The sequence below is a fragment of the Hyperolius riggenbachi genome, chromosome 4 (genome assembly GCF_040937935.1).
Source record: "Hyperolius riggenbachi isolate aHypRig1 chromosome 4, aHypRig1.pri, whole genome shotgun sequence".
NCBI lineage: Eukaryota > Metazoa > Chordata > Amphibia > Anura > Hyperoliidae > Hyperolius > Hyperolius riggenbachi.
The window spans coordinates 255,191,612-255,217,318 of record NC_090649.1 but is presented as its reverse complement, the minus strand read 5'-3'; the positions used below and the strand labels follow the sequence as shown (position 1 = coordinate 255,217,318).

General features: G+C 43.3%; 1 protein-coding gene across 1 annotated transcript in view; it reads left to right on the top strand.

Moving 5' to 3' along the window:
- Nucleotides 1–25,707, top strand: part of MDN1 (midasin AAA ATPase 1) — a 317,199-nt gene that overhangs the window by 40,074 nt on the left and 251,418 nt on the right. The window contains exons 3-15 of the mRNA XM_068231147.1: nucleotides 130–354; nucleotides 2,608–2,715; nucleotides 2,789–2,981; nucleotides 3,628–3,840; nucleotides 5,352–5,483; nucleotides 7,993–8,096; nucleotides 8,291–8,408; nucleotides 9,897–10,090; nucleotides 11,860–11,941; nucleotides 12,024–12,119; nucleotides 20,863–20,975; nucleotides 23,826–23,974; nucleotides 24,660–24,720. Of these exons, the coding sequence (XP_068087248.1) occupies nucleotides 130–354; nucleotides 2,608–2,715; nucleotides 2,789–2,981; nucleotides 3,628–3,840; nucleotides 5,352–5,483; nucleotides 7,993–8,096; nucleotides 8,291–8,408; nucleotides 9,897–10,090; nucleotides 11,860–11,941; nucleotides 12,024–12,119; nucleotides 20,863–20,975; nucleotides 23,826–23,974; nucleotides 24,660–24,720 (1,788 nt within the window). The remainder of the gene's footprint in view (nucleotides 1–129; nucleotides 355–2,607; nucleotides 2,716–2,788; nucleotides 2,982–3,627; nucleotides 3,841–5,351; nucleotides 5,484–7,992; nucleotides 8,097–8,290; nucleotides 8,409–9,896; nucleotides 10,091–11,859; nucleotides 11,942–12,023; nucleotides 12,120–20,862; nucleotides 20,976–23,825; nucleotides 23,975–24,659; nucleotides 24,721–25,707) is intronic.

Below are 25,707 nucleotides of genomic sequence, written 5' to 3'. Positions count from 1 at the left end.
CCCATAATATGATAGAATCTAGCCAAGTATACTTCCTTTTGTACTTTTTGTATCTATAGATGGACACAAATAAAATACATTTAAACCATGCATTGCCTTATAAATTAAATTGCGTTTTTGAATCTTTAGATTTTCATTGCAATATTTCAAGACCACATCACCAGTATTTCAAAGACTCTTCCTGGAAAGCTGTGATGCAAGCACAGTTCGCTATGGGCGCAGGCGAATGAAACTGCGAGACCTGATGGAAGCAGCCTACAGATTTTTGCAACAGAATAAGTCGTACTTCAAAGAGATGTGGGATTGGAGTGTCTGTGTGCCTCTGCTGAAAAGCCATGACCTTTCTGTCCGTTGGTGTGTAGCTTTCTTATTCCTTTTAATTGTATTCCATTCAAGTTACTGTTGTAAAAACAGTCTTTTTTTCCTTTTACAGCATGTATTTGTAAGTGGGAATTGATTATTGCTTTCTTTTAAGATAGCAAAATTAATGAAAAAATGTTTTAAGATGTCAGTCGAGAAAGTAGCAATTCTGTGAATGCATTGATTTTTTTATTTAAAAATTGAAAATAATAAGTTTTAAATGCAATCTTTGAGAAATATTCAGGCACATTTTCAAATTAGGGGAAATGACAGGGTACGGTATATAAAATGTATAAACCTCCTGAAAAGTAGAACTATAATTTCTACACATACAGAGACCTCAAAGGTAATGCTATGTTGCCAAGCAATGATTAGTAGAGGATAAAAGGATCTTTTTCAATGCTTGCTGTAGAATGATTTTCTCTTTCAATGGCACTATGGGTAAAATCATGTACAGTAGTTATTAGCCCGATTATCACTTTAGTAATAGGTTGAGCATAAATTACATAAGCCTCCCTGGCAGTATGGACAAGCCTGACTTGTTAATGGAAAGATTGTTGAAAATGGGATGGCAAATCAGTCTTGTCCAGCAGTTCTATTGCAGGGTTCTATTTTTTTTGCATTAAAATTCACGTTCATATGCAAAATTTTCGATGCTTTTGAAACCTGCATGTGAAAATTCACATTACGAACACAAATTTAAATGCACAAAAAATTTCAAAAATTTCTGGACAGGGAAAGTGGCTGTTAAATTACATTCTTAGGCACTACTTTAAAGAGGATCTGTAACGTCAAAAGATCCCCTGGGGGGTACTCACCTCGGGTGGGGGAAGCCTCCAGATCCTAATGAGGCTTCCCACGCCGTCCTCCGTCCCTCAGGGGTCTCGCTGCAGCCCTCCGAGAAAGATGACGTCAATATTTACCTTCCTGGCTCCTGCGCAGGCGCTCTGACGGCTGTCGGCTCCGAAGTAGGCGGAAATACCCGATCGCCGTCGGGTCTGCTCTACTGCGCAGGCGCAAGTTTCCGGCGCCTGCGCAGTAGAGCGGACCCGACTGAGATCGGGTATTTCCGTGTAGTTCGGAGCCAAGAGCAGCCACAGCGCCCCCCGCTGGAGCCTGCAAAGGTAAATATTGAACTGACAGTCGGGTCTGTCGCCGGCTGTTCGGAGGGCTGCAGCGAGACCCCCGTGGGACAGAGGACGGCGTGGGAAGCCTCATTAGGATCCGGAGGCTTCCCCCACCCGAGGTGAGTATCCCCCAGGGGATCTTTTTGATGTTACAGAGTCTCTTTAATACAACCTCAATGGAGAAATTAATTGAGAATAGGGTAATTGCCATTGTATAATTTTCCCCTTTAAAGCAGTAGGATTAGCCATACTATGCCAGGGAAAAAAACATAAGTAGATAAATACTTGATCTACTTACATAACACATGTATTTTACTGTATGCGTTTTGATTTCAGTGAATTTTATATAGTAAATGAAGATAATTCTGTTCCTGGTGAGAACCATGTCTTTTGCCCACAGTTTAGGCTAAATCCTGATGTCATTTCTACCCTTTACTTTTTTTTCTTTTCTCCTCCAATCGCTGTGTCACCTCAGCCTTGCTTGTAAACACAAGTGAGCAGGGGAACGTGTTTCAGATAAGCAGCTAGGCAGGGAAGTTAATGGAAGAGGAGGAATATAGTGTAGATAAAAAGAACCCCAGCATGCAACTGTTTGGCACTGACTACTAAATGCCCAGTGCTCCTTAAGTATGTGATAACTCCACATCATAACAGCAGAACAAGTCTTGAATGCAGGATTAGCATCTTTATCACTTAATACACTCAGACCAGTTGCTGTTTAAATTTGATTTTTATGGTGACAATTCCGATTTAAGATCACTGGGGGACACAGATCCTGTCCTGTCATTGTTATCATACAGGGAGGTCACAGGATGAGGTGTGTATCTGATTTTACTTCTCTCTACCTACAAGTCTACTTGTTACATACTGGAGCAGGGTGAATAAGGTGGTAGAGGTATAGCACAAGGAAGGAGCTTTCTTGTTCATGTCCAAACTCTTACAGGCAGGACTATACCCAAGTGTAGTGTTGTATTTCCCCAGTGAACTGAATAGAAAAGAATTTCACAGTGAATGCCCAGCCATGATTTTGAGCTCCTCCGTTATTTGCTACATGTTTTAACATCAGTGGAACATTTTATTGCTATAAGAACCTCAAGAATTTATACTTTACTCATTTCAGGTACACAGCCCATTGCCTGGCTTTGGTAACCTCTATGTCTGATGAAAACAGACAGTCTTTCCTGAAGAAACTATTTGGCACAGAAGAGTTAATTAATTTCAAACTTCAGTAAGTACAGTTTTAGTTGTTACTTTTTGTCTGTTCCGTAAGATATCTCTAATGATGTCCCTTTCTGTTGCAGGCTCTTGGATGAGCTGCACAATAGGAATATCGAACAGGGGCTTTTAATGACCAGTACAGAAAAGTCCTTGTGGAGTAAAGAAAATGGCCAACAATATACACAGGGCCAGGTTGTGTCAAGTGATCTCTGTTCAAGGGTTGTGCCAGTTTGTGGAATAATGCTTCCTAAAACAGTATTGCAGAGTAGTGATCAGGTAAGTAATCAGTTGACAAAAACCAACACCGTTGATGCTCACCATTTACACTTGTAATACTCAGGGGTTATGATAACACACAATACAAGAACCTGTGAAATTTAGGTCATTAGGCAGCTGCAATGCCCATTACTAGAGCCTTTGACATCGGTAGCCTCCCTCAGCATTCTGCAGAGCTGGGGGACCCTTTTTAGATCGCATTCATGTATGCTTGTGTCAGTCTTCTGCTGTGCCCGCCACGTTCCCCTCTCCATAAGCCTTCACCCCCCCCCCCCAGTGCCCAAAAGATATTTACATATAATATACATGGATAAACTGTCTTTTGGAATAATCTTGGATGGTGGTGGGGTGCAACAGTTTTCTTTGACTGTATGCCATTTCAGATCAGCTGCACAGAATTGTATTAGATAAAAGAATAGTCCGGTAATTTGCTTTTGGGACAATAATAGAGATGGTGAGCAAAGAAAGAGACCACTGCAATACATTCTATTCAAATTCCCTTAAATGTACAACATGTACAACATGTAAAATAAGGAAAACAGGTCTGAAATGATAGTTTCCTGGCTTACATTTCTATAGTAACCTAATTATTTGGGTTTTCTGCTGCAAAGATCTATATTTTCTTTATATATTTTTTTTACTGTAGGACATGCAATACAACCCACTTGTATTGGTGGATTCTACTTGCCGGAGTCTTCAGAGTCTTGCTCAGGCAGTTTCCTTTCAGAAACCTGTACTTCTAGAAGGACCAATAGGTTGTGGGAAGACTGCACTGGTGGAATATTTGGCATCAGTCACTGGACATCTGAAACCTCCAGACATACTAAAGGTTCAGCTTGGGGACCAGACAGACAGTAAGGTGAGATGGAGATGGCTAATATGAAGTGAACTTGTGAAGATATAAGAGGTGTCTGCATGTGGGGATTGTTACCTGTCCTAGTTTGTCAGACTGCTGTCATGTTGACTATATAAACTATTAGTAACATTATGGGAGTGCTTTCACTATATGGCTCTTTTTCAATTCACGTTTTCTCCTAGGTGATATTTTGACACCTTATCAATAAAGTGCTTTTTAAGCCACCAGCAAGCAAGAAAATACTCAGAATAATTTTGACTAAACTGTTTCACCATTCTTTTTGGTACTTTTTCGATTGCGGAATGCTGTAAAGTTATTTTAACTACTTAAAGACCGCAGTGATTGAAATCTACGCCCTGTTTTGGTGGTTATCTGGCAGGGTGTAGATTTCAATCAGCTGCCAGCGTGCGCAATCCGCTGTTTTCGACGCTCTTACCGATCTCGCCGCTGAATCCTCGCCGTGTCCCGTCGCAGCTCACTTGCTCTGCCTGTCTCTATGACTGCAGAGCCCTATGAGCGGGTCAGGAGCCGATTTCATTGGCTCCTGGCCCTGTCTTTCAATATAAGCAACTCCCATTGGCTGACAGGGTCAGGAGCCAATGAAAGCGGCTCCTGACCGGCTCACTGGAACTCTGCCGTCATAGAGACGGCAGAGTGGGTGGCCCAGATTCCCGACGTGCAGTGATTTGTCGTCATCCGTTGGGATTCCGCCGTTTCTGTACCAGCGGTCTCTGGTCTTTAAAGTGAACCTCCGGACTAAAAATCGACTCAGCAGCACTGAAAAGGCTTGGTGTTTCTTTAACAGTTTCACACCATCAGAACTTTGTTTCTCTTAAACAAGCCTCATTTTTAGCTGCACAGAAGAAAACTGCCCGAGCTTTTTTCCCCTGATGCTGTGCAAAGCATGATGGGATTTCTGATGTTCTCGTTCTGCTGTTTTGGTGCAATTTTTTTTTTTTACACTTTGAATTTGACATTTGAAGCCTAGCGTGTGCAGCTGGGAGGGGTAATCTCCTGCTCTTTGTCACCTCCTTTCAACCAAAAAAATGGCTGCCCCCATGACAAAGATGGCAGCCCCCATGAATCACAAATATTTGCCTGTTCTTTTAAAACAGGGTGGGTAAGAGATTATATTACCTATCTATTCTAATTAACATAACTAATGTAACTTGATGACAGTATGTTTGTTTAGGCTTAAGCTCCCCTTTAAGTACCAGCAGTCTCTGCCCCCCTTTTCAGACAATGAAAAATGATCTCCTAGGAGAAAACTTAAGAGAAAAGGTGAATTGAATAAGGACCCATATGTGTGACTGCTAACAGAGTTTGCCCCTGCTACTTTGTTCAGTAGAAATGGTTACTTAGACCGAAATTATTCTGGCATGATATTTGTATGCTCCCTGGAATGATTTGCATCTCCGTGAATAACTGTGTTTTGCAGTTACTGTATTAGCCTAATATATAGTGGTAGCTTTACAAAGCATCATGAGTAATTATCTGGTTTCTTCTTCTCATAGATGTTGCTTGGAATGTATCGTTGCACAGACATCCCAGGAGAGTTTGTGTGGCAGCCCGGAACCTTAACGCAAGCTGTGGCCTATGGGCAATGGATACTGCTTGAGGATATTGATTATGCACCTTTGGATGTGGTATGCTGGGTTTTTAGTTTTGTAAATGTGTGTAACCACTTAATGCTGGGAATACACGATTCGTTTTTGCCTTCGTTTAAACCTTCGTTTCGATTGTGCCTTTTGTCCTTCTCGATCCCGAAATAATCGAACATACGGTTAATATCACCACCCACGGTTTCGTTTTTTTTTCCGATTCTGATGGTTTCGTTTTTCCAATGATCGAAGGCTGCAAAGAAACGAAACGAAAATCCCTTTTTACAGGGACGGACTAACATAAACGAATATATAATCGATCTGAACAGCCATCAAGCCTACCAATGGCTCGATTAGATGGATAAAGAGAGATAATATCAAACATGTTCGATCACTAGTCGTTCGTTTTTGGGGTCTATTAATCGAAACTATAATGAGATTATGACTATTTTCACATACGTTTTCAACACTCGATTCGTTTACCGAACGAAACGAAGGCTAAAACGAAGGCAAAAACGAAACGTGTATTCCCAGCATAAGCCCACAGAGTTGTTAATTTTTTGCACCTGAGCAACTTTCACCTCCCATTCATTTGCCAATAACTTTATCACTACTCATCACAATGAATTGATCTATATCTTGTTTTTTCCGCCACCAATTAGGCTTTCTTTGGTTGATACATTTTGCTAAGAATTTATTTATTCTAAATCCGTTTTAACAGGAATATGAAAGAAATAGAAAAAAAATCATTATTTCTCAGTTTTTGGCCATTAGTTTGAAATTTAATACATGCTACCATAATTAAAACCCAATCCCACTTATTACACCGTTTAAATTATGTCCCTATCACAATGTATGGCGCCTATATTTTATTTGGAAATAAAGGTGTATTTTTTTCATTTTGTGTCCATCACTATTTACAAGCCCATAATTTAAAAAATGATATCAATATACTCCGTTGACATGCATATTTAAAAAGTTCAGACCCTTAGGTAGCTACTTGTTTTTTTGTTGTTGTTGTTTTTTTAATTGTAGTTTGTTTTATTTATTTTTTTATTAAACATTTTATTTGGGTCATTTTTGGTGTGGGAGGTAAACGGCTAATTTTTAATGTAAATTTTTTAAATTTATTTATTGAAAATGGATGTGGGTGTAGTTTTTACTATTTGGCCACAAGATGGCCACAGTCAAAAAGTCCTGGAAGCGTGATCGTACGCTTCCAGGAAGCATTAGGAGGATGGGAAACTTTTTGTTACTCAGAAAAAAAAGAACCGCAGCCTCTGATAAGAAGCTGTCAGGGCTTCAATCAATGAGTGGGATCTATAATCCCATTCATTGATCGCTGGGCTAACGGCCAGCGGCGGGAGCGTGCGTGGCCCATGGGAGCGCGCACAGCCTATCTGGATGAGAATGTTCGTCCAGATAGGCTTAAAGAGACACTGAAGCGAAAAAAAAATTATGATATTATGATTTGTATGTGTAGTACAGCTAAGAAATAAAACATTAAGATCAAATACATCAGTCTAATTGTTTCCAGTACAGGAAGAGTTAAGAAACTCCAGTTATCTCTATGCAAACAAGCCATTAAGCTCTCCGACTTTCAAAGTCGTGGAGAGGGCTGTTATCTGACTTTTATTATCTCAACTGTTCCTGAACTATTTACTTTTTCTCTGCCAGAGGAGAGTTCATTATCATTTTGAATGCTGAGTGTTGTGTAATCTGCACATATTATAGAATGATGCAATGTTAGAAAAAACACTATATACCTGAAAATAAAAATGAGAATATTTTCTTTGCTGCTAATCTTCTAGTAATTATTCTTAGTACACAACCAATTCACTATATCATATTTTTTTTCCGCTTCAGTGTCTCTTTAAGTGGTTAAACAAATTTTAAAATATGAATTTTAAGTAGTTTAATATGAGAATTAATTGGGCTCATAGGTGCACAACAGGCGCAGTGACAGCTTACCCTTCCTGTCAGACTTGCCTCTTTTTAATACAACCGCTGAACTATTACTACTTTACTGGAACATGTGATTTGTGCCAGTTTGTTTGTCCCACACTGTATGCTTTGGGAATGGCTGCATATTCAGTTGGCAGGAATGTTATTTATGTTTCATAAGGTTTGTTTTGCTATGCTTTTCATAGCAATGATTTGCTAAGCAGCGGTTGAGTTTCCTGTGTCATAAAATTAGTCTTAAAAGGTGTTCTAAGCTAACCAACTCCACACACAATATACCAGACCGTTTATAAAAGTTATGGATTTATACTTTACTGTAATACCCTGTGCAGAGGCTTTTTTTAAGCCATAATTTACTTGTTCGAGTAACTCCCATATTGTCCTGTATTTATAAAAGTTCATCTGTGTAAATTGTACAGTAAAACAATGTTTTATATTCCTAGGTGGGTAAGAAAACTAATCATTAACTCTTATTTGGTAGATATTTTTGGTTTTTTCTTTTTAGGGAAGTTAGTTTGGCCGTTCGTCACCTCTGCAATATCCACATGAATTGCTGACCACTCTTTTCATTTCATTTGTATTTTATTTGTAGATATCTGTGTTGATTCCTGTTCTGGAGAATGGTGAACTGCTAGTTCCCGGAAGGGGTGACTGCATCAAAGTGGCACCAGGTTTCCAGTTGTTTGCTACCAGAAGGTAACCAACTAATGTTGTCGCCTTTTGCAGTAACCCATGTTTGTAAACCTGTTTTTTGGTTTTTTTTTTTATTGGGGGGGGGGGGGGGGGGGCATTTTAGCACCTCGTTACTATTTAATCCTTGTTTTATCCCTGTAAAACATTTGTTTAACAATTAACAGTTCAGTCTATTTATTTTTGTTTTCCTTTGCTAGATTACTAAGCTCCAGTTCTGGTGCATGGTACAGGCCTCAAAATAGCCACGCCTCATTGCTTGATAAACTTTGGACCAAAATACAAGTGGATAACATGAGCAGAAGTGAACTGAAAGAGGTAAAGTGGAAACCAAATTCTATGCAACTAGTTTTCTGTGGGAATTTTTAGCACAATATTTGTATTACTACTGGTCAGTTCATTTACCATATTTCTTTATTCGGTATGCTAATATGCTTACCACAGTGGAACCTTAAAACAAGGATTTGGTTTGGTAGAAGCAGGAAAATATTGCTTGAGGGCCTGAACACACTTGCAATCTTCTATTCATTTTCTTTTCCCCGCCAGTGCTGTGTATCGGTCTGTAACATTGGTTTGTTGCTGAAAAAGGCAGGCATGTTCAAGTTTGCTCAGTCCCTAAATGATGATTTTTTTAATGGCTAAATCATAGGTTATTACAGCAAGTTTTCAAGAACTGTCTCTGGGTCTTCATTAAGACATGGATATAGCCATGAAATGTAATTTTCAGTGAAATAAAAACACAAAATGTAAGTTTGGCTTTCATGTGTAAAAACATTTTTGTTAGTCTCCCATGCGCAAAAGTGATATTATGCTCCCAAATCCTTGTTTTTTCTGAAAATAATGTAGATGGAGACAGGACTTAACACATTCTGAGATGTCTTTATCTTTAGCTAAAGTCCTTTTGAAAAGAGAAGCATCTTGTTTTATGACCATTGGCTTCTATGTGTATCAAACCTGCAGAATTAAAGCCAACTTGTGAGGTTAGCAATGAGAAATTTTGGTCACTTATCTCAGGAGAGGGAAGCTTTTGGATCCTCTGCTTCCCCGTCTTCCTTTGGCTATTCCAGCACTGAGAGCCCTGAAGATTGCGGGCACATGGCCGCACTGCGCTTGAACAGGCCCACTCTGGCTTCAGAGGAAAAAGACAGTTTTGATCAGGTCTGTGGTACTGCGGTGGTGCAGAGGGCTTACACATGCGCAGTAGCAGATTCGATGGGACTTGGCTTTTTACTGTGTATGGATAAGCCGTCAACAAGGGGGACGTAGCGCTGCAATGACCAGGTGGGTAGAGGAAGACAGGGGAAGCCTCTGGAGGATCCCTACAAATACCCTTTAAAGTTGTCTTTTTCTTGATCCATTATCTTAACATTTATTAGGATGCAGCCTGTTCTTGTGCCTGTGTGACCAGTATTGTTTAGCTTACTGAGGGGTATTCTGGTCCTTGGGCTATAGTGGAATAACAATCTACCACTGGTTGTAGAATAAAATAATTGTATCCTAACTTGAGTCATACTTTGCGAAGTGATCATGCTGTTGAGTGACCTGTAACATACACAGGCCATGTGAGTAGTGCATATTGTTTGTGCATATTGTTTGTGCATAACATGATTTCCATAGCCAAATGTTTTGAATTGTAGGAATATTGTCTGCGTTATTTCTTGCCTATATAGTAATTCATCTGCTTGTTATTACTCAACAGATATGTACATCCATAGGTATAACATTCCAAACTTATTTTTTAGATATAAATTATAAGAATGCTTGAGATTTTAATTAGATTGGTACCCTGACCATCTTCCATTTCAGGTGCTTCACCAGCTTTATCCAAACTTGAGTCCTGTCATAGACAGGTTACTAGATATATACATTCAGCTTACTGGAGATAAGCACAAGTCTTTATCCTTACTGCATCCTGAAAGCCAGAGGGAGGCTCCCTTAATTTCAGACCCTAAGGCAGGAGACAAGAGACCAAGTCTTGAAGGCCGTGGATTATCATTAAGGTATGTACTGCTTCTCTGTAAGAACTAATTAAGTCTTCCACAAAGCAGTAGTGACTCATTTTTTTCTTTTGACTGGCATTAAAAGGGAGAAAATTGAATTAAAATGGAGGGGTGTCAGGGTTAAATGTTAACCTGCAGGGCAGATGATCCCTCCACTTTTTCAATATTGGAGCTGTGGGAAGTTTTTTCAAAATCTCTGAGCACACCTGTCTGCTTTGACGTGGCCGGCCCTCAGCTCGACAGCTGTGGCCGGCCCTCAGCTCGACAGCTGTGGCCGGCCCTCAGCTCGACAGCTGTGGCCGGCCCTCAGCTCGACAGCTGTGGCCGGCCCTCAGCTCGACAGCTGTGGCCGGCCCTCAGCTCGACAGCTGTGGCCGGCCCTCAGCTCGACAGCTGTGGCCGGCCCTCAGCTCGACAGCTGTGGCCGGCCCTCAGCTCGACAGCTGTGGCCGGCCCTCAGCACGACAGCTGTGGCCGGCCCTCAGCACGACAGCTGTGGCCGGCCCTCAGCACGACAGCTGTGGCCGGCCCTCAGCACGACAGCTGTGGCCGGCCCTCAGCACGACAGCTGTGGCCGGCCCTCAGCTCGACAGCTGTGGCCTAGCTTGGGGGTGGGCTGTAGCAACGCAGGTGGTTCTTCCGAAGCACTTTGGCTGACTTAGTAAATAATGCTGAGACTGCGTTGTGGGGGTGGGCAGTCAGTGCAGTAAGGTGTGTATTTTTATCGGTTGTTCATTCCATCAGTAAGGTTAAATATGATTCACATAGCACTAGAAAGCCAAGCAATACAACTCCCTGAACTCTCACATCTCTATAGCATTACAAAGTTTAGTACGCACTTTCAATAATTATATAGCTCAGAATGATTGTTGCACACTGACACAACTTAGCAGCCTGTTCTGTGGAGAGGTGAGTGTGGGAGAGAAGTAGCAAGAGGTGTCCCACAGTGGTGATTACTGTCAAATAAAAGACCAGCAGAGGTTGATGGTTAGTGATACAACATCATGTATCACTAATGGCATCGGTGGCAACTAGGAAAGTGTGCTCGCAACAGATTTCTGAACAATCTGACAATTTATTGTTGACAATATAGTGTGTATAGGTAGCTCAAAGGACAACTATAGTGAGAAGAATATGGAGGTTGCCATATTTATTTCCTTTTAAACAATACCAGTTGCCTGGCAGCCCTGCATATGTATTGGGCTGCAGTAGTGTCTGAATAACACCAGAAATAAGCATGCAACTAATCTTGTCAGATCTGACAATGTCAAACACCTGATCTGCTGCATTCTTGTTCCGGCTGTGTGGTTATAAGCATTAGAGACAGGATCAGCAAGACAGCCAGGCAACTGGTATTGTTTAAAAATAAATAAATATGACAGCCTCCATATCCCTATCGTTACAGTTTTCCTGTAGGCAAAGTGAGGCTTGTCAGGAACGGGAGCAGCTATCCAATTGAATTGTTGAAGGAAGCAGCTCCCAGAGGAGTTTGTTATAATACTGAGGAATTTATGTAAAGCAGCCTGCTAGTGTAAGAATGGCAGCAGTGCCATAAACAGATATGCTATGCAGGGTATTCTATAAGGTCCACAGTTAGGTTGGGTTATATTCACCCAACCTAATTCACCCAGCCATAACAGCAGGCCTACATATTTTATGTAGGCCTGCTGTTATGTATTATTTGTATTATTGTATTGTCTTAAAAGTTTACTGATTATTGTTATTCTTATTAAATAACTGAAATATTGACCATTTTAATACCTCCTCAGAGACTTACTGAAGTGGTGCAACAGGATTGCCTATAGCTTTGATAGCTCATCATCAAACACTGCTTTAAATATATTCCATGAGGTGAGATTGATTTGTGAATGTGCCCATAGTAACTCTGTACGAGTAGATGGAAATCCTTACTGTTCCTCTTTCGTTGTATCAGGCACTTGACTGCTTCACTGCCATGCTTTCTAAACCTGCGGTCAGACTCAAGATGGCTGAAGTCATTGGAAGCAAACTGAATCTTTCTAAGCAAAAAGTAAGTTATCAAGTAATGTGTTCCGTATCGCAGTGCAGCAAGCATTTGTCTTATTCTTGATATGTAAAGGACTTCTGCTTGGTTATCCATTGTACTCATGTTACCAGTAACTCTTGACAATCTGTCCTACTGAGCTCTGTTGTCAAAGCTCATCCCTAGGCACGGAACTCTAAAATTACTATTTATTCAAGTATTTACATTTATTCAAGTATTTATATAGCGCCGACATATTACACAGCACTGTACAGAGTTTGTCTTGTCACTAACTGTCCATCAGCGGGGCTCACAATCTAATTCCTACTATAGTCATATGTCTATGTATGTATCATGTAGTGTATGTATCATAGTCTAGAGCCAATTTTTAGGGGGAAGCCGATTAACCACTTGCCGACCGCACGCTTATACCGTGCGTCGGCAAAGTGGCAGCTGCAGGACCAGCGACGCAGTACTGCGTCGCCAGCTGCAGGCTGATTAATCAGGAAGCAGCCGCTCGCGTGAGCGGCTGCTTCCTGTCAATTCACGGCGGGGGGCTCCGTGAATAGCCTGCGGGCCGCCGATGGCGGCTCGCAGGCTAAATGTAAACACAAGCGGAAATAATCCGCTTTGTTTACATTGTACGGCGCTGCTGCGCAGCAGCGCCGTAAGGCAGATCGGCGATCCCCGGCCAATCAGCGGCCGGGGATCGCCGCCATGTGACAGGGGACGTCCTGTCACTGGCTGCACAGGACGGATAGCGTCCTGTGCAGCCCCGATCACCGGGGATGAGCAGGTAGGAGAGGGAGGGGGGAATTTCGCCGCGGAGGGGGGCTTTGAGGTGCCCCCCCCCGCAACAAGCCTGCCCACCAGAGCGATCAGACCCCCCCTGCACACCATCCCCATAGGGGGGAAAAAGGGGGGGCGATCTGATCGCTCTGCATGAAACCTGATCTGTGCTGGGGGCTGCAGAGCCCACCCAGCACAGATCACAAAAAATAACGCTGGTCCTTAAGGGGGGGGGTAAAGGGTGGGTCCTCAAGTGGTTAACTTATCTGCATGTTTTTGGGATGTGGAAGGAAATCGGAGTGCCCGGAGAAAACCCACAAAGACACGGGGAGAACATACATACTATCTCACAAGCAATGTAATTAGACTGCCTGACAGTTCTTTTTTGTGTCAAAGGAAGCTTCTGCAGCAAAAACTCTCCTTTTAAAAATGTGATCAAATTTTTTCAAGCTTTAGAGGGAACCTTAACTGACAGGGCCATGGATGTTTCCTTTTAAAACCATACCAGTTGCTTGACAGTCCTGTGATCTCCTGTGGCTGTAGTAGTGGCTGAATCACACACCTGAAACATGCATGCAGATAATTCAGTCTGACTTCAGTCAGAGCACCTGATCTGCATGCCTGTTGAGGGATTGTGGCTAGAAGTATTGGATACACAGGATCAGCAGGAGAAACAGGCAACTGGTATTATTCTAAAAGCCAAAATCCATATGATTCTCAGCTTAGGTTCCCTTTAAGAAGTGACTGGGTTAACAGGGAGTCCTGTTACCGGGGCTACTGCTCAACATATCGCCAAGGCTGGATTTATACCTTTTGTGCCCCTATGCCAAGTATGTTGTGACTCTCGTCTCTTGTGCATTAATGCCCCTCCCATTCCATGTGCAGCCCCCTCTTCCATGTGTATCATCTATGTACAGCAGCCCCTCTCTTTCATGAATAGCTCCCTTGTGCATCAGTTTCCATTTGCATGTGTTGGTCCCCATTTTCACCCTCTTCTTTCATATGTAGTAACCAGTGGCGTACCTAGGGCATTTGGCACCCGGTGCTGGGTATTAAGACAACCCCCCTAAAAATGGGCGTGGCCACAACCTGCGGCGTGCTTCGTGGCAAAAATGGGCGTGGTCATGACCGGATGAGGGCGGAGCTAACTGTAATTTAAAGTATTAGCTAGTATAGTTGCCCCAGTATAGCTAGTAGTTTCCCCCAGTATAGCTGCACCAATGAAGTTAGTATAGTTGCCCCCAGTATAGCTAGTTTAGTTGCCCCCAGTATAGCTAGTTTAGTTGCCCCCAGTATAATTAGTATAGTTGCCCCCAGTATAGCTGGTATAGTTGCCCCCAGTATAGCTGGTATAGTTGCCCCCAGTATAGCTGGTATAGTTGCCCCCAGTATAGCTGGTATAGTTGCCCCCAGTATAGCTGGTATAGTTGCCCCCAGTATAGCTGGTATAGTTGCCCCCAGTATAGCTGGTATAGTGGCCCCCAGTATAGCGAGTATAGTTGCCCCCAGTATAGCTAGTTTAGTTGCCCCAGTATAGTTAGTATAGTTGCCCCAGTATAGCTGGTATAGTTGCCCCCAGTATAGCAGGTATAGTTGCCCCCAGTATAGCTGGTATAGTTGCCCCCAGTATAGCTGGTATAGTTGCCCCCTGTATAGCTGGTATAGTTGCCCCCGGTGTAGCTGGTATAGTTGCCCCCGGTGTAGCTGGTATAGTTGCCCCCGGTATAGCTAGTATAGTTGCCCCTGGTATAGCTGGTATAGTTGCCCCCGGTATAACTGGTATAGTTGCCCCCAGTATAGCTTGTGTATAGTTGCCCCCAGTATAGCTGGTATAGTTGCCCCCAGTATAGCTAGTATAGCTGCCCCCCAGTATAGCTAGTTTAGTTGCCCCCAGTATAGCTAGTTTAGTTGCCCCCAGTATAGATGTCCCCAGTATAGCTAGTATAGCTGCCCCCAGTATAGCTAGTATAGCTGCCCCCAGTATAGCTAGTATAGCTGCCCCCAGTATAGCTAGTATAGTTGACCCCAGTATAGCTGGTATAGTTGTCCCCAGTATAGCTGGTATAGTTGCCCCCAGTATAGCTGGTTTAGTTGCCCCCAGTATAGCTGGTTTAGTTGCCCCCAGTATAGCTAGTTTAGTTGCCCCCAGTATAGCTAGTTTAGTTGCCCCCAGTATAGCTAGTTTAGTTGCCCCCAGTATAGCTAGTTTAGTTGCCCCCAGTATAGCTAGTATAGCTGCCCCCAGTATAGCTGGTACAGTTGCCCCCAGTATAGCTTGTTTAGTGGCACCCAGTATAGCTAGTTTAGTTGCCCCCAGTATATATGCCCCAGGAGGGGGGAAGCAGCGCTAGAAAGGGGCAGCTGTGGGGAGGGGGGAAATACCCCCCCTCCCTCACCTGGGACCCCTCCTTCTGCCTCTCTCTCCCTCCATAGATTAGCGGTGCCAAGTGCGGGCTCGGCGGCGGGGAGACATGCGCAGAATTACTCACCACTTCCACGTTCCAAGCGCTGGCAGCGTCATGTCGTCACAAATCCCCGCCTTCAATGCCGCCCACTGTGCTTCTGCTAATCAGGAAGCACAGTGGGCGGCTTTGAAGGCAGCGATCTGTGACGACATGACGCTACCAGCGCTTGGATCGCGGAAGTGGTGGGTAATTCTCCGTTTGTCTCCCCGCCGCCGAGCCCGCACTTGCCACCGGCTAAATGGAGGGGGAGAGAGGCAGAAGGAGGGGTCCCAGGTGAGGGGAGGGGGCGATATTTCCCCCCTCCCCAGCGCTGCCCCCACTGCTCCTTCTAGCGCTGCTTCCCCCTCCTGCTCTGCTGCTGTGGGGGGTCGTGGCGACACCCCCCAGGCTGTCTGTCACCCGGTGCGCCACGCCTCCCTGCGCCCTACAGTAGAAACGCCACTGGTAGTAACCCCTCCTTCATGTCAAGGTGCCCCTGGCCTGCAGCCGCCCTAGGCCCGGGCGTTTGTGGCCTTTCCAGAAATCCGCCCTGCTTAGCACGGCACGTTATTCAAACTGCAGGGGAACAGAGCACAGCTAGAATTCTCTGAAAAAAATTAGTCTGTAATTTGCAAGGTACAAGGTGCCGAATGTGTCTCTTGAAGAAGCTCTTCACCAGTGACCTACCATTGGGAATGCAGAGGTGACCACACCAGGGCCATAGTACTGTTACTAGTCTATTAGTGATGACAAAACATCGTCATTGTAGGAGTACAAATAGAACACACAAGATAGTATAATATTAGTATCGACACCCCCTCACAAAAAAAGACATTAATTTCCATATAACAAACAAATGAGGGTTAAACTCACTGAGTTTCTATAATATAAAACATAACTTAAGTCATATATAAAGACCCATAGAGAAGGGCAGGTACATATAAAACCGGTAGCCAATTTGTTATAGTAGTAATATAGCTTATTATAGGAATACACTTGTATAAGGATTTGTTATAAGGTAGGTATCCCAATTAACGCTTTGTTTTTTAAAGAGACACTGAAGTCTCCTAAAAATCAGCTTTTTATTGTAAAACCCTTTGTAACATTATTGCCCTAACTAAAACGCCGCATCCACGCGACTGAAATCTAACTAAATCCCCCCTAACTCCCCCTACCTCTCCCCTGCAAAATCCACAACTTTCTTGGTCGTGGATTTTGCTGCTGTAGGAGGCAGAGCTTTCAGCCGCAACTCTGCCCCCTTACGCGTCAATAAGCGCATATCTCCGCCTCTCCCCCGCCCCTCTCAATGAAGGAAGACTGAGAGGGGCGGGCGGAGGTGGCGATCTGCGCTGATAGACACGTGGAAAGGCAGAGCTGCAGCTGAAAGCTCTGCCTCTCACGGAAGTGCTCCCCGCATTGTGCCCCGGGGAGTTTGGGGGGATTTAGTTAGTGTTCAGCCGCGGGGATGTGGCGTTTTAGTTACGGCAATAATGTTAAACAGGTTTATTAAATAAAAGGATGAGACTTTTATGAGACTTCAGAGTCTCTTTAAAGAGAAACTCCAACCAAGAATTGAACTTTTTCCCAATCAGTAGCTGATACCCCATTTTACATGAGAAAGACAATGATTTTCACAAACAGACCATCAGGGGGCGCTGTGTGACTGATTTTGTGCTGAAACCCCTCCCACAAGAGGCTCTGAAGACCGCGGTACTGCTGGCAAACAGTTACAATGTAACAATGTTCAGAGACAGGAAATAGCTGTTATTAGCTGTCTAACAGACAGAGCAGCTAGAAACAGCTAAATAACCTGCCCACAGTAACAATGTCACCATGTAATAAATGTCAGAATGTGAATCTGGGAGAGGAAAGATTTTACAATGAGCAAACACTGACTAAATCATTTATACATAATTATGGTAAAAAATGAAGCACTTTTTTTACTACATTATTTTCACTGGAGTTCCTCTTTAAAGTGATTTAAAAAATTTATATGTGTATGTATATATAGAAAGGCAGCTATCAGTATGATTACAGTGAATTGGGTATGGGCCCTTTAAAAATATTCTCAAATTTTTGCCTTTACATTTTTAAAATAAAAACATGATTTTAGGCATTTTTATGGAAGTAAAATAAAAATCAGACCCCACAAATCAAACTTTGACAAGGCTAATAACTTACTTTCTCCACGCTAGCAATAGTATAATGCAATGCTCGCTCCCCCAGCGTGTCTCCGTATACTGTACTGTGAAGGGGGCGCGTCCTCACATGCACTGCTCGCAGTGATGTGAGCGCGCCCGACATACGCTGGGGCAGCATTGCGGAATCCGTACGCTGCGGGAGGCGGGCTGAAGGCTGCGCAGTCGCACTAAGGGCAAAGCGTACTGCGCAGCCGCGGCTCAAGGCGGCGGCCATCTTAGTGGCACCCTATGCGACCCGTTCAGTGGGGTCGGGCCGAGCCGGGGGTGATAGGAAAAGGCAGCAATGACGGCGCTACGGTGAGGAGGACGCGCTGGACGTCCTCCGTGGATCCATATATATAAAAGGTATTGTGTATTTTTCATCTCTTTGGCCTCGGAAGTCCTTTAAGTAGTTTTCAATGAAGTATCAAAATCCTGTAATTCATAGCTACTGTATCTGGCTTTTCTAGTATTAATAAATGTAAGTGGCAGAAGTTCGAAAGCACTAGTTCTCTTTTCCACCTCCTGTTAGGCCTTAAGGCCTTGTTCACACTATATTCGTTGCCCTGTGAATTTCAGCAACGCTTATAGCAGGGGTGCACACACTTTTTTGTCTCGCGAGCTACTTTGAAATTTACCGAGCCTGAGAGATCTACCAACATTTCTCTCCCTGAACCCCCCCGCCGCATAATTGGGCAGCTGCAGAATCCCAAGCAAGTCAGTAAAGGTGCCCATACACTTAAACGGTTTCCCGCCGATAGACGGCAGATTAGATCCGTCTGAATTAGATCGTTCCCGTCGATATGTCTGCTGAAGATTTCGCTCGATCACCGGCGGGTCGGGAGTGCGTCCGTAGCGGCGTTCAGATGACTGATGCTAGCGGCAATACATTACCTGTTCCACCGGTGCGTGTCCCCTCTCTCCCCGCTGTCTCTTTTCCGCGCTGGGCTCTGGCTGGCTTCACTTCTTCCTGTTCTGACAGGAAGTTTAAACAGTAGAGCGCCATCTACTGTTTAAAGGAGTCCTTTGCGATCTACTGGTAGATCATGATCGATGCATTGGGCACCCCTGGCTTATAGTGTGCCACATGCAGGAACATCAGAAGTGCATAGACTGCACACTCTGATGTTCAGACTACATGCGCTATCGCACTGCTGCACACACTTTTTGACAAAGCCCAGCGCTGACCCATTCACTGCAGAGCAGATGACATGTGTTCACATGCATTGCACTCTTATTGCTTGGCCAACTGCACTGAGAAGTGTGAATGAGGCCTTATTCTCATGTTATTGTCAGTAGGCAAAATTGTCTCATGTTGTTCTCAGTAGGCAAAAGTAACTTAAAGGATACATCTGGGGAAAATAGTTGTATAAAAACACATGCCTACAGCTGACAATCCTGTCCAGCCGGGTTGGATCATGTCCTCTCTGTATTTCATCTATTTGGTCTGAGCCTTGACCTCTGAGGTCAGGGCCTGTGAAATGAAGTAGTTAACCTCACGCCCCCCACACAGTTTGAATCTGGTATTGGTTGCACACTGGAGCAGTTCACTTTCTCAGTGTCTGCTCCCGCATCTATCCCGAATGTCTCCTTTAAAGCAGTAGGATTATCCATACTATGCCAGGGAAAAAAAACACATATATAAGTAGATAAATACTTGATCTACTTACGTAACACATGTATTGTACTGTCCACGTTTTGATTTCAGTGAATGTTATAAAGTAAATAAAGAGAATTCTGTTCCTGATTGGGGCCATGTCTTTTGCCTCCAGTTTAGGCTAACTAGTGATGTCATTTCTGGCCTTTACCTTTTTTCTTTTCTCCTCCAATCGCGGAGTCACCTCAGCCTTGCTTGTAAACACAAGTGAGCAGGGGAGCAGGGTTTCAGATAGGCAGCCAGGCAGGGAAATAAAGGGAAGAGGAGGAATATATTATAGATAAAAAGAACCCCCAGCATGCAACTGTTTGGCACTGACTACTAAAGGGGCAGTGCTCCTTAAGGCCCCATTCACACTTGCGTTTTGCCATGCAAACGGACCGGATCCTGATCGGATCAGGACCTGATCCGGATCGGAATCGTACGGTTCCGATCTGGATCCGGTCCGTTTGCATCAGGCATGCATCAGGCTGCCATCTGGATCCGTGGGCAAAAAATAGCGAAATTTAAATAAAAAAATGTTGGGGTCAGCAGAAGGTGCACCTGTAGAATCAGGTTCCTCTGCTGTAGGCCTCACCTCCACCTCCAACATTTTGCCAAACAGCTCCAGCACGTCTGTCACTGCTGCTCCACTCCAGACATGCTTGGCCCATGTGTCCCCATCCGAAATGGCCTCTTGGATACGCATAGGAAGTGGGGTAGAACGTCAGATGTTTGTAGGCAGTGTGTTCTGTGCCTTCCGTTTCCAATTGGTTTCTGTGTTCCGGATGGTGCTGTCAGGCTCAGGTCCGGGTGCTTGGGCCGGAGATCCGGACCCAAAAAATAGTGCATGTTGGAAAAGTGTCCGGATCCGGTCCGGTTCCGTACTGTACGGAACGGACACGTGTGAACGTCCGCATAGCCTTTGCATTGCTATGCGGAAAGTACGTTCCGTTTGTACAGTATACGGTCCGGTTCCGGCCCGGCGAATCCGGACAGGGAACGCTAATGTGAACCGGGCCTTAGTATGTGATAACTCCAAATCATAACAGCAGAAAAGTTTTGAATGCAGGATTAGCATCTTTATCACTTAACCTTCCTGACGGTAACCCCGAACGCCAGGCAGCGCTGATGGGTGGGTCGGGACTCCCAATGACGTCACGACGTCGGTGACGTCATCCCGCCCCGTCGCCATGGCGACGGGGGAAGCCCTCCAGGAAATCCTGTTCTTTGAACGGGATTTCCTGATCGGAGATTAAAGCGGGCGGGGGGATGCCGCTGAGCAGCGGCTATCATGTAGCGAGCCTTGGGCTCGCTACATGATTTAAAAAAAAAAAAAAAAAACTGCTGCGCTGCCTCCTGGCGGAAATCATTAGACCGCCAGGAGGGTTAATACACTCAGACCAGTTGCTGTTGAAATTTGATTTTTATGGTGACACTCCCGCTTTAAGCGATTAAGCTTCTTGTTCTACATGAGGCCTATGATGAACTTTGATAGCTTTGTTAGCTGTTATAAAAAATACTTTTCTATACCTTTTTATATTTGGGTAAAAAACGTTGACAGTGACTGTCAAAGAAAAAAATTCTAAGTGTTGCATCTCTTTAAAGGTGTGAAATCTTGTGTAACTGTGATCTTGCAGGCTAATAATCTGTTTTTCCTAAATACCTTAAATAGCTTTGCAGTTATAGTTATGTATGCTATACCCTTTATACACTTCTAGGCAGAATTTTACTGTGAGCTCTATAAGCCAGAAATAGTTGTGCGGGAGCTGGATGTCTCTGTTGGAAGAGTCGAAATGCTTAGGAAGCAAACGGGTACTCTTCGAGTCCATAGGTAAGTTTGAGTTTTAGACATTTACTTGTGCACATAATTTGAAAATAATGGTACATGGAAGACCACAGAGCATATCCTATTCACTTTTCTCCTGAGTTTTCTCCAAAGAGGTATTTTCAAACCTTACCAATAAAACACCATAAAAACTCCCCCATTAAAAAAAACTCAAATTAAATTTGCTATTCTTTTACCTACTTTTTAGTGCTTTTTCAATTGCAAAGTGCTGAAAAGTTATTTTTTTAATGTTAGGCCCATTTCACATCAGCGGACCGTGACTGAACAGATGCAAACGGATTCAATGTTAACCAGGGATCCCTTTACATTGGTCTGTTTGAATAGGTACATTATGCCGAAGGGATCAGAAGTTTGGGTCTAGAGTGAATATTCCGTGATCTGCAAATGTGTCGCATTGACCGTGCACGCTAACGGATTGGAGGATCATGGATGGAAAACTGATGCCTTTAAAAAATGATCCACTCCATGGATCAGATTTTACATGACTCGGTTTTCCATCCATGCCTGAATGAAGCGGGCCTTAGAAGAAAATTATCTCATGGGAGAAAACTTGGGAAAAATGTAACTAAGGGCCTGCATTTTGTTAAATGTGATTTTGGTGTCTTATTACTGCTTAGATGTTCTGTATATTTTTTGCATATAAATATCCTATCTGAATCGCCCCCTAACTGGGATTCACTGTTACTTTGAAGCATAAAATGAATGTGTGTAAATGAGTCTTCACACCTATACTTCCTTTCAGACTTAGCCAACATTGTCTGTCTAGGTTTGTACAGTAGCCTATGTAAAATCGGACACCTGCAAACCTTGTACAGTATTTGAATAAACAGTGATATATCACTCCTTTCACCTACCATGTTATTGCTAGGCTAAACTTGTTGCTGAGCAGGAATCCTAGGGCATGCTTATCCATAGACAACAATGAAGTAGCATCTGACCCGATTCATTCCAGGAAGTGACTATGGAGCTGGCTTTTATCTTTGACCATTAGGAAGTTTGGCTGTTTCTAGGTTGTAAAGGGGAGATAGGGTTTAGGGCCATACAGGAAAGGAGGCCCTTTAAACTTAAAATTCTATTTTTAGCATAGGAAGGTATGCACTTAGTACCTACGTGCTGCCGAGAACTTCTTTCAGCCCTCTTCACTATAGATGGGATGAGATTTTAATAATTTGTAGACCATGCATATTTTATGTTAAATAGATTCAGAGGCTGAATGCATAGGTACATAGGAGTGGACAGAGCCATGAAGCATCACATGATCTGACACATCTGCAGCAGCACTGTATGGACAAGGGGTGCATAACTGTAGGTGAATCTAGACCTCGTATATTCCAAAAGTACAAAACTTGGTTCACGGACAGCACCAAGCTGAATACAAATGAACACACTGATTAAAAATAGTTTACAAACCAGTCCAATAGGACTGTCCTGCCTCCCACAAACATCCATGCACTAGACTCCACACATCCATCTGCACACACAGACCAAGTATCACACCACCTATAGATAGGAATTCAATTGTAATCAATTGCTTAGCTGCTACTTGGATTATTGGAATTGAGTGTATATCAAAGATCTGAATGAATTCACAATAAGCCACATTGGCATATATTTATATTTCACTGCGCTTTGGCAAGTCCAATTAAAGACAATGACATCCAGGCATGCAGTTGGATACTTTAGGGGCCCATGCACTCAGCCGATTTTCTGGCCGACCGATGGCACAAAATCGATCGATTGATCGATTGCAAATCGGTTGGTCAATCGACCGATCGACGGCCGATTTCGATGGATTTTCATCGAACTGGCACGGTGGAAAATCTAGGTCGATCTGTTGAGATTGCTTATCGTTTTGCATTGGCCCTAATGGAAATCTGATGGCAAAAAAATGCCATCAGATCGTTTTTCAATAGATTTCAAACTGAAATCTATTGGAATTCTATTCTAGTAAAAAATGTTCCTTTTACACATCAGATAGATAAGAATTCCATCTGATGATCTATCTGCTGCTAATCTGACGAGTGTATGGGCACTTTTTATCTCAAATCAGCATAGTCCTTGTTATCAGGAGTTCAAATGTGAGGGAGATGCACTGTATACAGCACTGATTGTCAGCAAGATGGTACATCAAGCATCAGCAGAGTTTATGAGCCATGCATAGCAAGTTAGTGGCTATAGGTGTACACAGTTCACAACAATTTCCAAGCGCTGAGTTAGTGTGCAGCATGCATAGACAAAGGCAGCATGAAGAGGATACCGGCTGGCTGCGAGTACCTAGTTGGGCTTGGACGTCCCGTTTTTCACTGCCCACTGTGACTTTCAGCAGCCACCTTGTAAGTCCAGCTAGTACTCACTGTTATTTCTTGTTGGATACCGCGGTATCGTATGCAGCAGATGAGGGATCTCATCCACTGGATGGCCGTCTTCGTCCCGCGATCCACCCGCGATCACATGATTCCTCAGCGGGGATTGGTGTGGGACAACAGCTGTGAGTAGGTCAGGCATCCTGAAGCTCCGCCTACCTACATGTTTCAGCCAATCATGACCTTCCTCAGGGTATGGGGCTTGGCAGGGAGGCTCCCATACATTTATATAGTCCTGACAGCAGTCACCTGACTGTTCGCAAGCGCCATCTTGGCTACTGGAATGTTGCCCATATTGGAGCAGCTATTTATGCATTAGAATTGTCATTTGATACCATATGTGTTTGACGAACACATGCTTTTGAAATCTTATCCTTAAACTTACTGGACAGGCAAACAGTATCCTGTATAACTGACCTTTTTAAGTGCAAGTTCCTTAACACAGCTGCCAATCGCCTTGTTTTTTTTGTAGAACGAAGATGACGTTTGCTGCTACCCGACCATCTTGCACATTGATTGAACAGATTGCAGTGTGTGTTAATAAAGGAGAACCAGTATTATTGGTGGGGGAAACTGGCACTGGCAAAACCTCCACAGTCCAATATCTTGCTCATGTTGCAGGTAATTGATATGCATTGTTATCTTTCTGAACCAAGCGTCAATAAACAATGGTGAATAAGAATCTAAAGTATTAAATAAAGCTCTTTTCCTGGAAAATTATTGTAGATACAGTACAATGATGTATAAGTAAATTTGAAGTATTGGCTCGTTCTGGATGTGAATATTGTAGGATTCAGCAGCACATCATCAACCTTTTTGCTTGTGTCATATGGCTTTCAAATGTTCCCCCAGTATTAGGTAGCTGCCTTCCCCGGTATAGATGGCTAGATGTGCAACAAGTGCTATATAGTCCCCCTCCTCAGTTTAGATAGCCAAATGTACCCCCAGTGTTATTTAGTCTCCTTTCCTAATATAAATGGCTAGATATGTGCCTAGTGTTATGTAGCTCTGGCTTCCTAGTTTAGATATAGCCAGATGTGCCTCAGCTAAGGTCAGCCATACAACTTGTCCATGACCACCCGCCAGGGTACCATGGAGTGGGTAAGCAGAAGAGCAGTGTGCTTGTCTGCTGCCGCCGATTAAAACTCTGCCATGGCAGGTCTTTAAATGACCTCATGGACACCTGTACACATGCTAGTACACTATAGATTTAAAGGGTGTTGCTCATTATTATTGTGTTGGAACAAGAGCTGTTTGTGAAGAAGTAAGTTCCTCAGTTGTTTTACCTATTTGCATATGTGTGCAGGTCAGCGATTACGGATTGTGAATATGAACCAGCAAAGTGATACAGCAGATCTTTTAGGAGGGTAAGAGAACTAAATGTGTGTTTTGGATGTGGCTGAAAATGTGTTGGCGCTAGGCTCATTAAAGGGTGTGCGCCTGTTAACTCTCATCTAAATATGGCGGCCGGCAATATTTGCTATCTGTTTACACATTTAATATACCTAACATTGTTTGCTTTTACATGCATTTTTTAATTTCGTTTAAAACCTCACAAAATAACAGATGCGTCCGTTATTTGTTGTTACTGAAGGCTATGACTTTTCTCTGTGGCTGGTAGCTATGCCTAGTTTCTAGCGATAGATCTTAGAAACAACTGTCACCAGAGGTACAATTGCTTCTCAAATACATGGACAACTGTGTGAATAAAGGAAGCAAGAGAAATATCAACAATTGCATCTTATGAAAGTGTATTGCTAGAGACTGCTCACAGCGCCCAGCTGCATTTTCCAGCAGCAGCACACTTGCAAGTTTTATAGAGGTGTATATGTGTAAAATGGGATTGGGTAGTCGTAAGTGAGGAAATTGGAAATGTAACCATGTAAAAAAAAAAAATAATCCATAAAGATGGGTTTCTATTTATCTTTTTCTTTTGCCTTGACCCTAGAAAGGGAATCAATAAGTGTGGCATAGTGGCTAATACTTAAGCACCCTCTCCCTTTTCAGTTTGAGTGTCCCAGGTTGTAATCTCAGTTAGTACATTGTCTGTATATCTTGTTAACCCCACACTTCAGTGAGCTTCCTCTGTATGCTTTTGGTTCCCCAAACACTGACAAATACTGCTGGATTTATTGGCTTACTTCAACAAGTTTCTGAACTGTTCCACTGTTCCTGAACTGTGATGTTAGCATTAATTTTAGTGCCTCAGTAATGGAACGGCAGTGATGTGAGTTGTTCATTGTGCCCTAGAAATATGTGTGCACTATATAACTTGTGCTTTCACTATATGAATAAGTGATCATGCTGTTCCTTAATATATTTGACGGCTTGAGACATTTCCTTAGTGTCTTTCT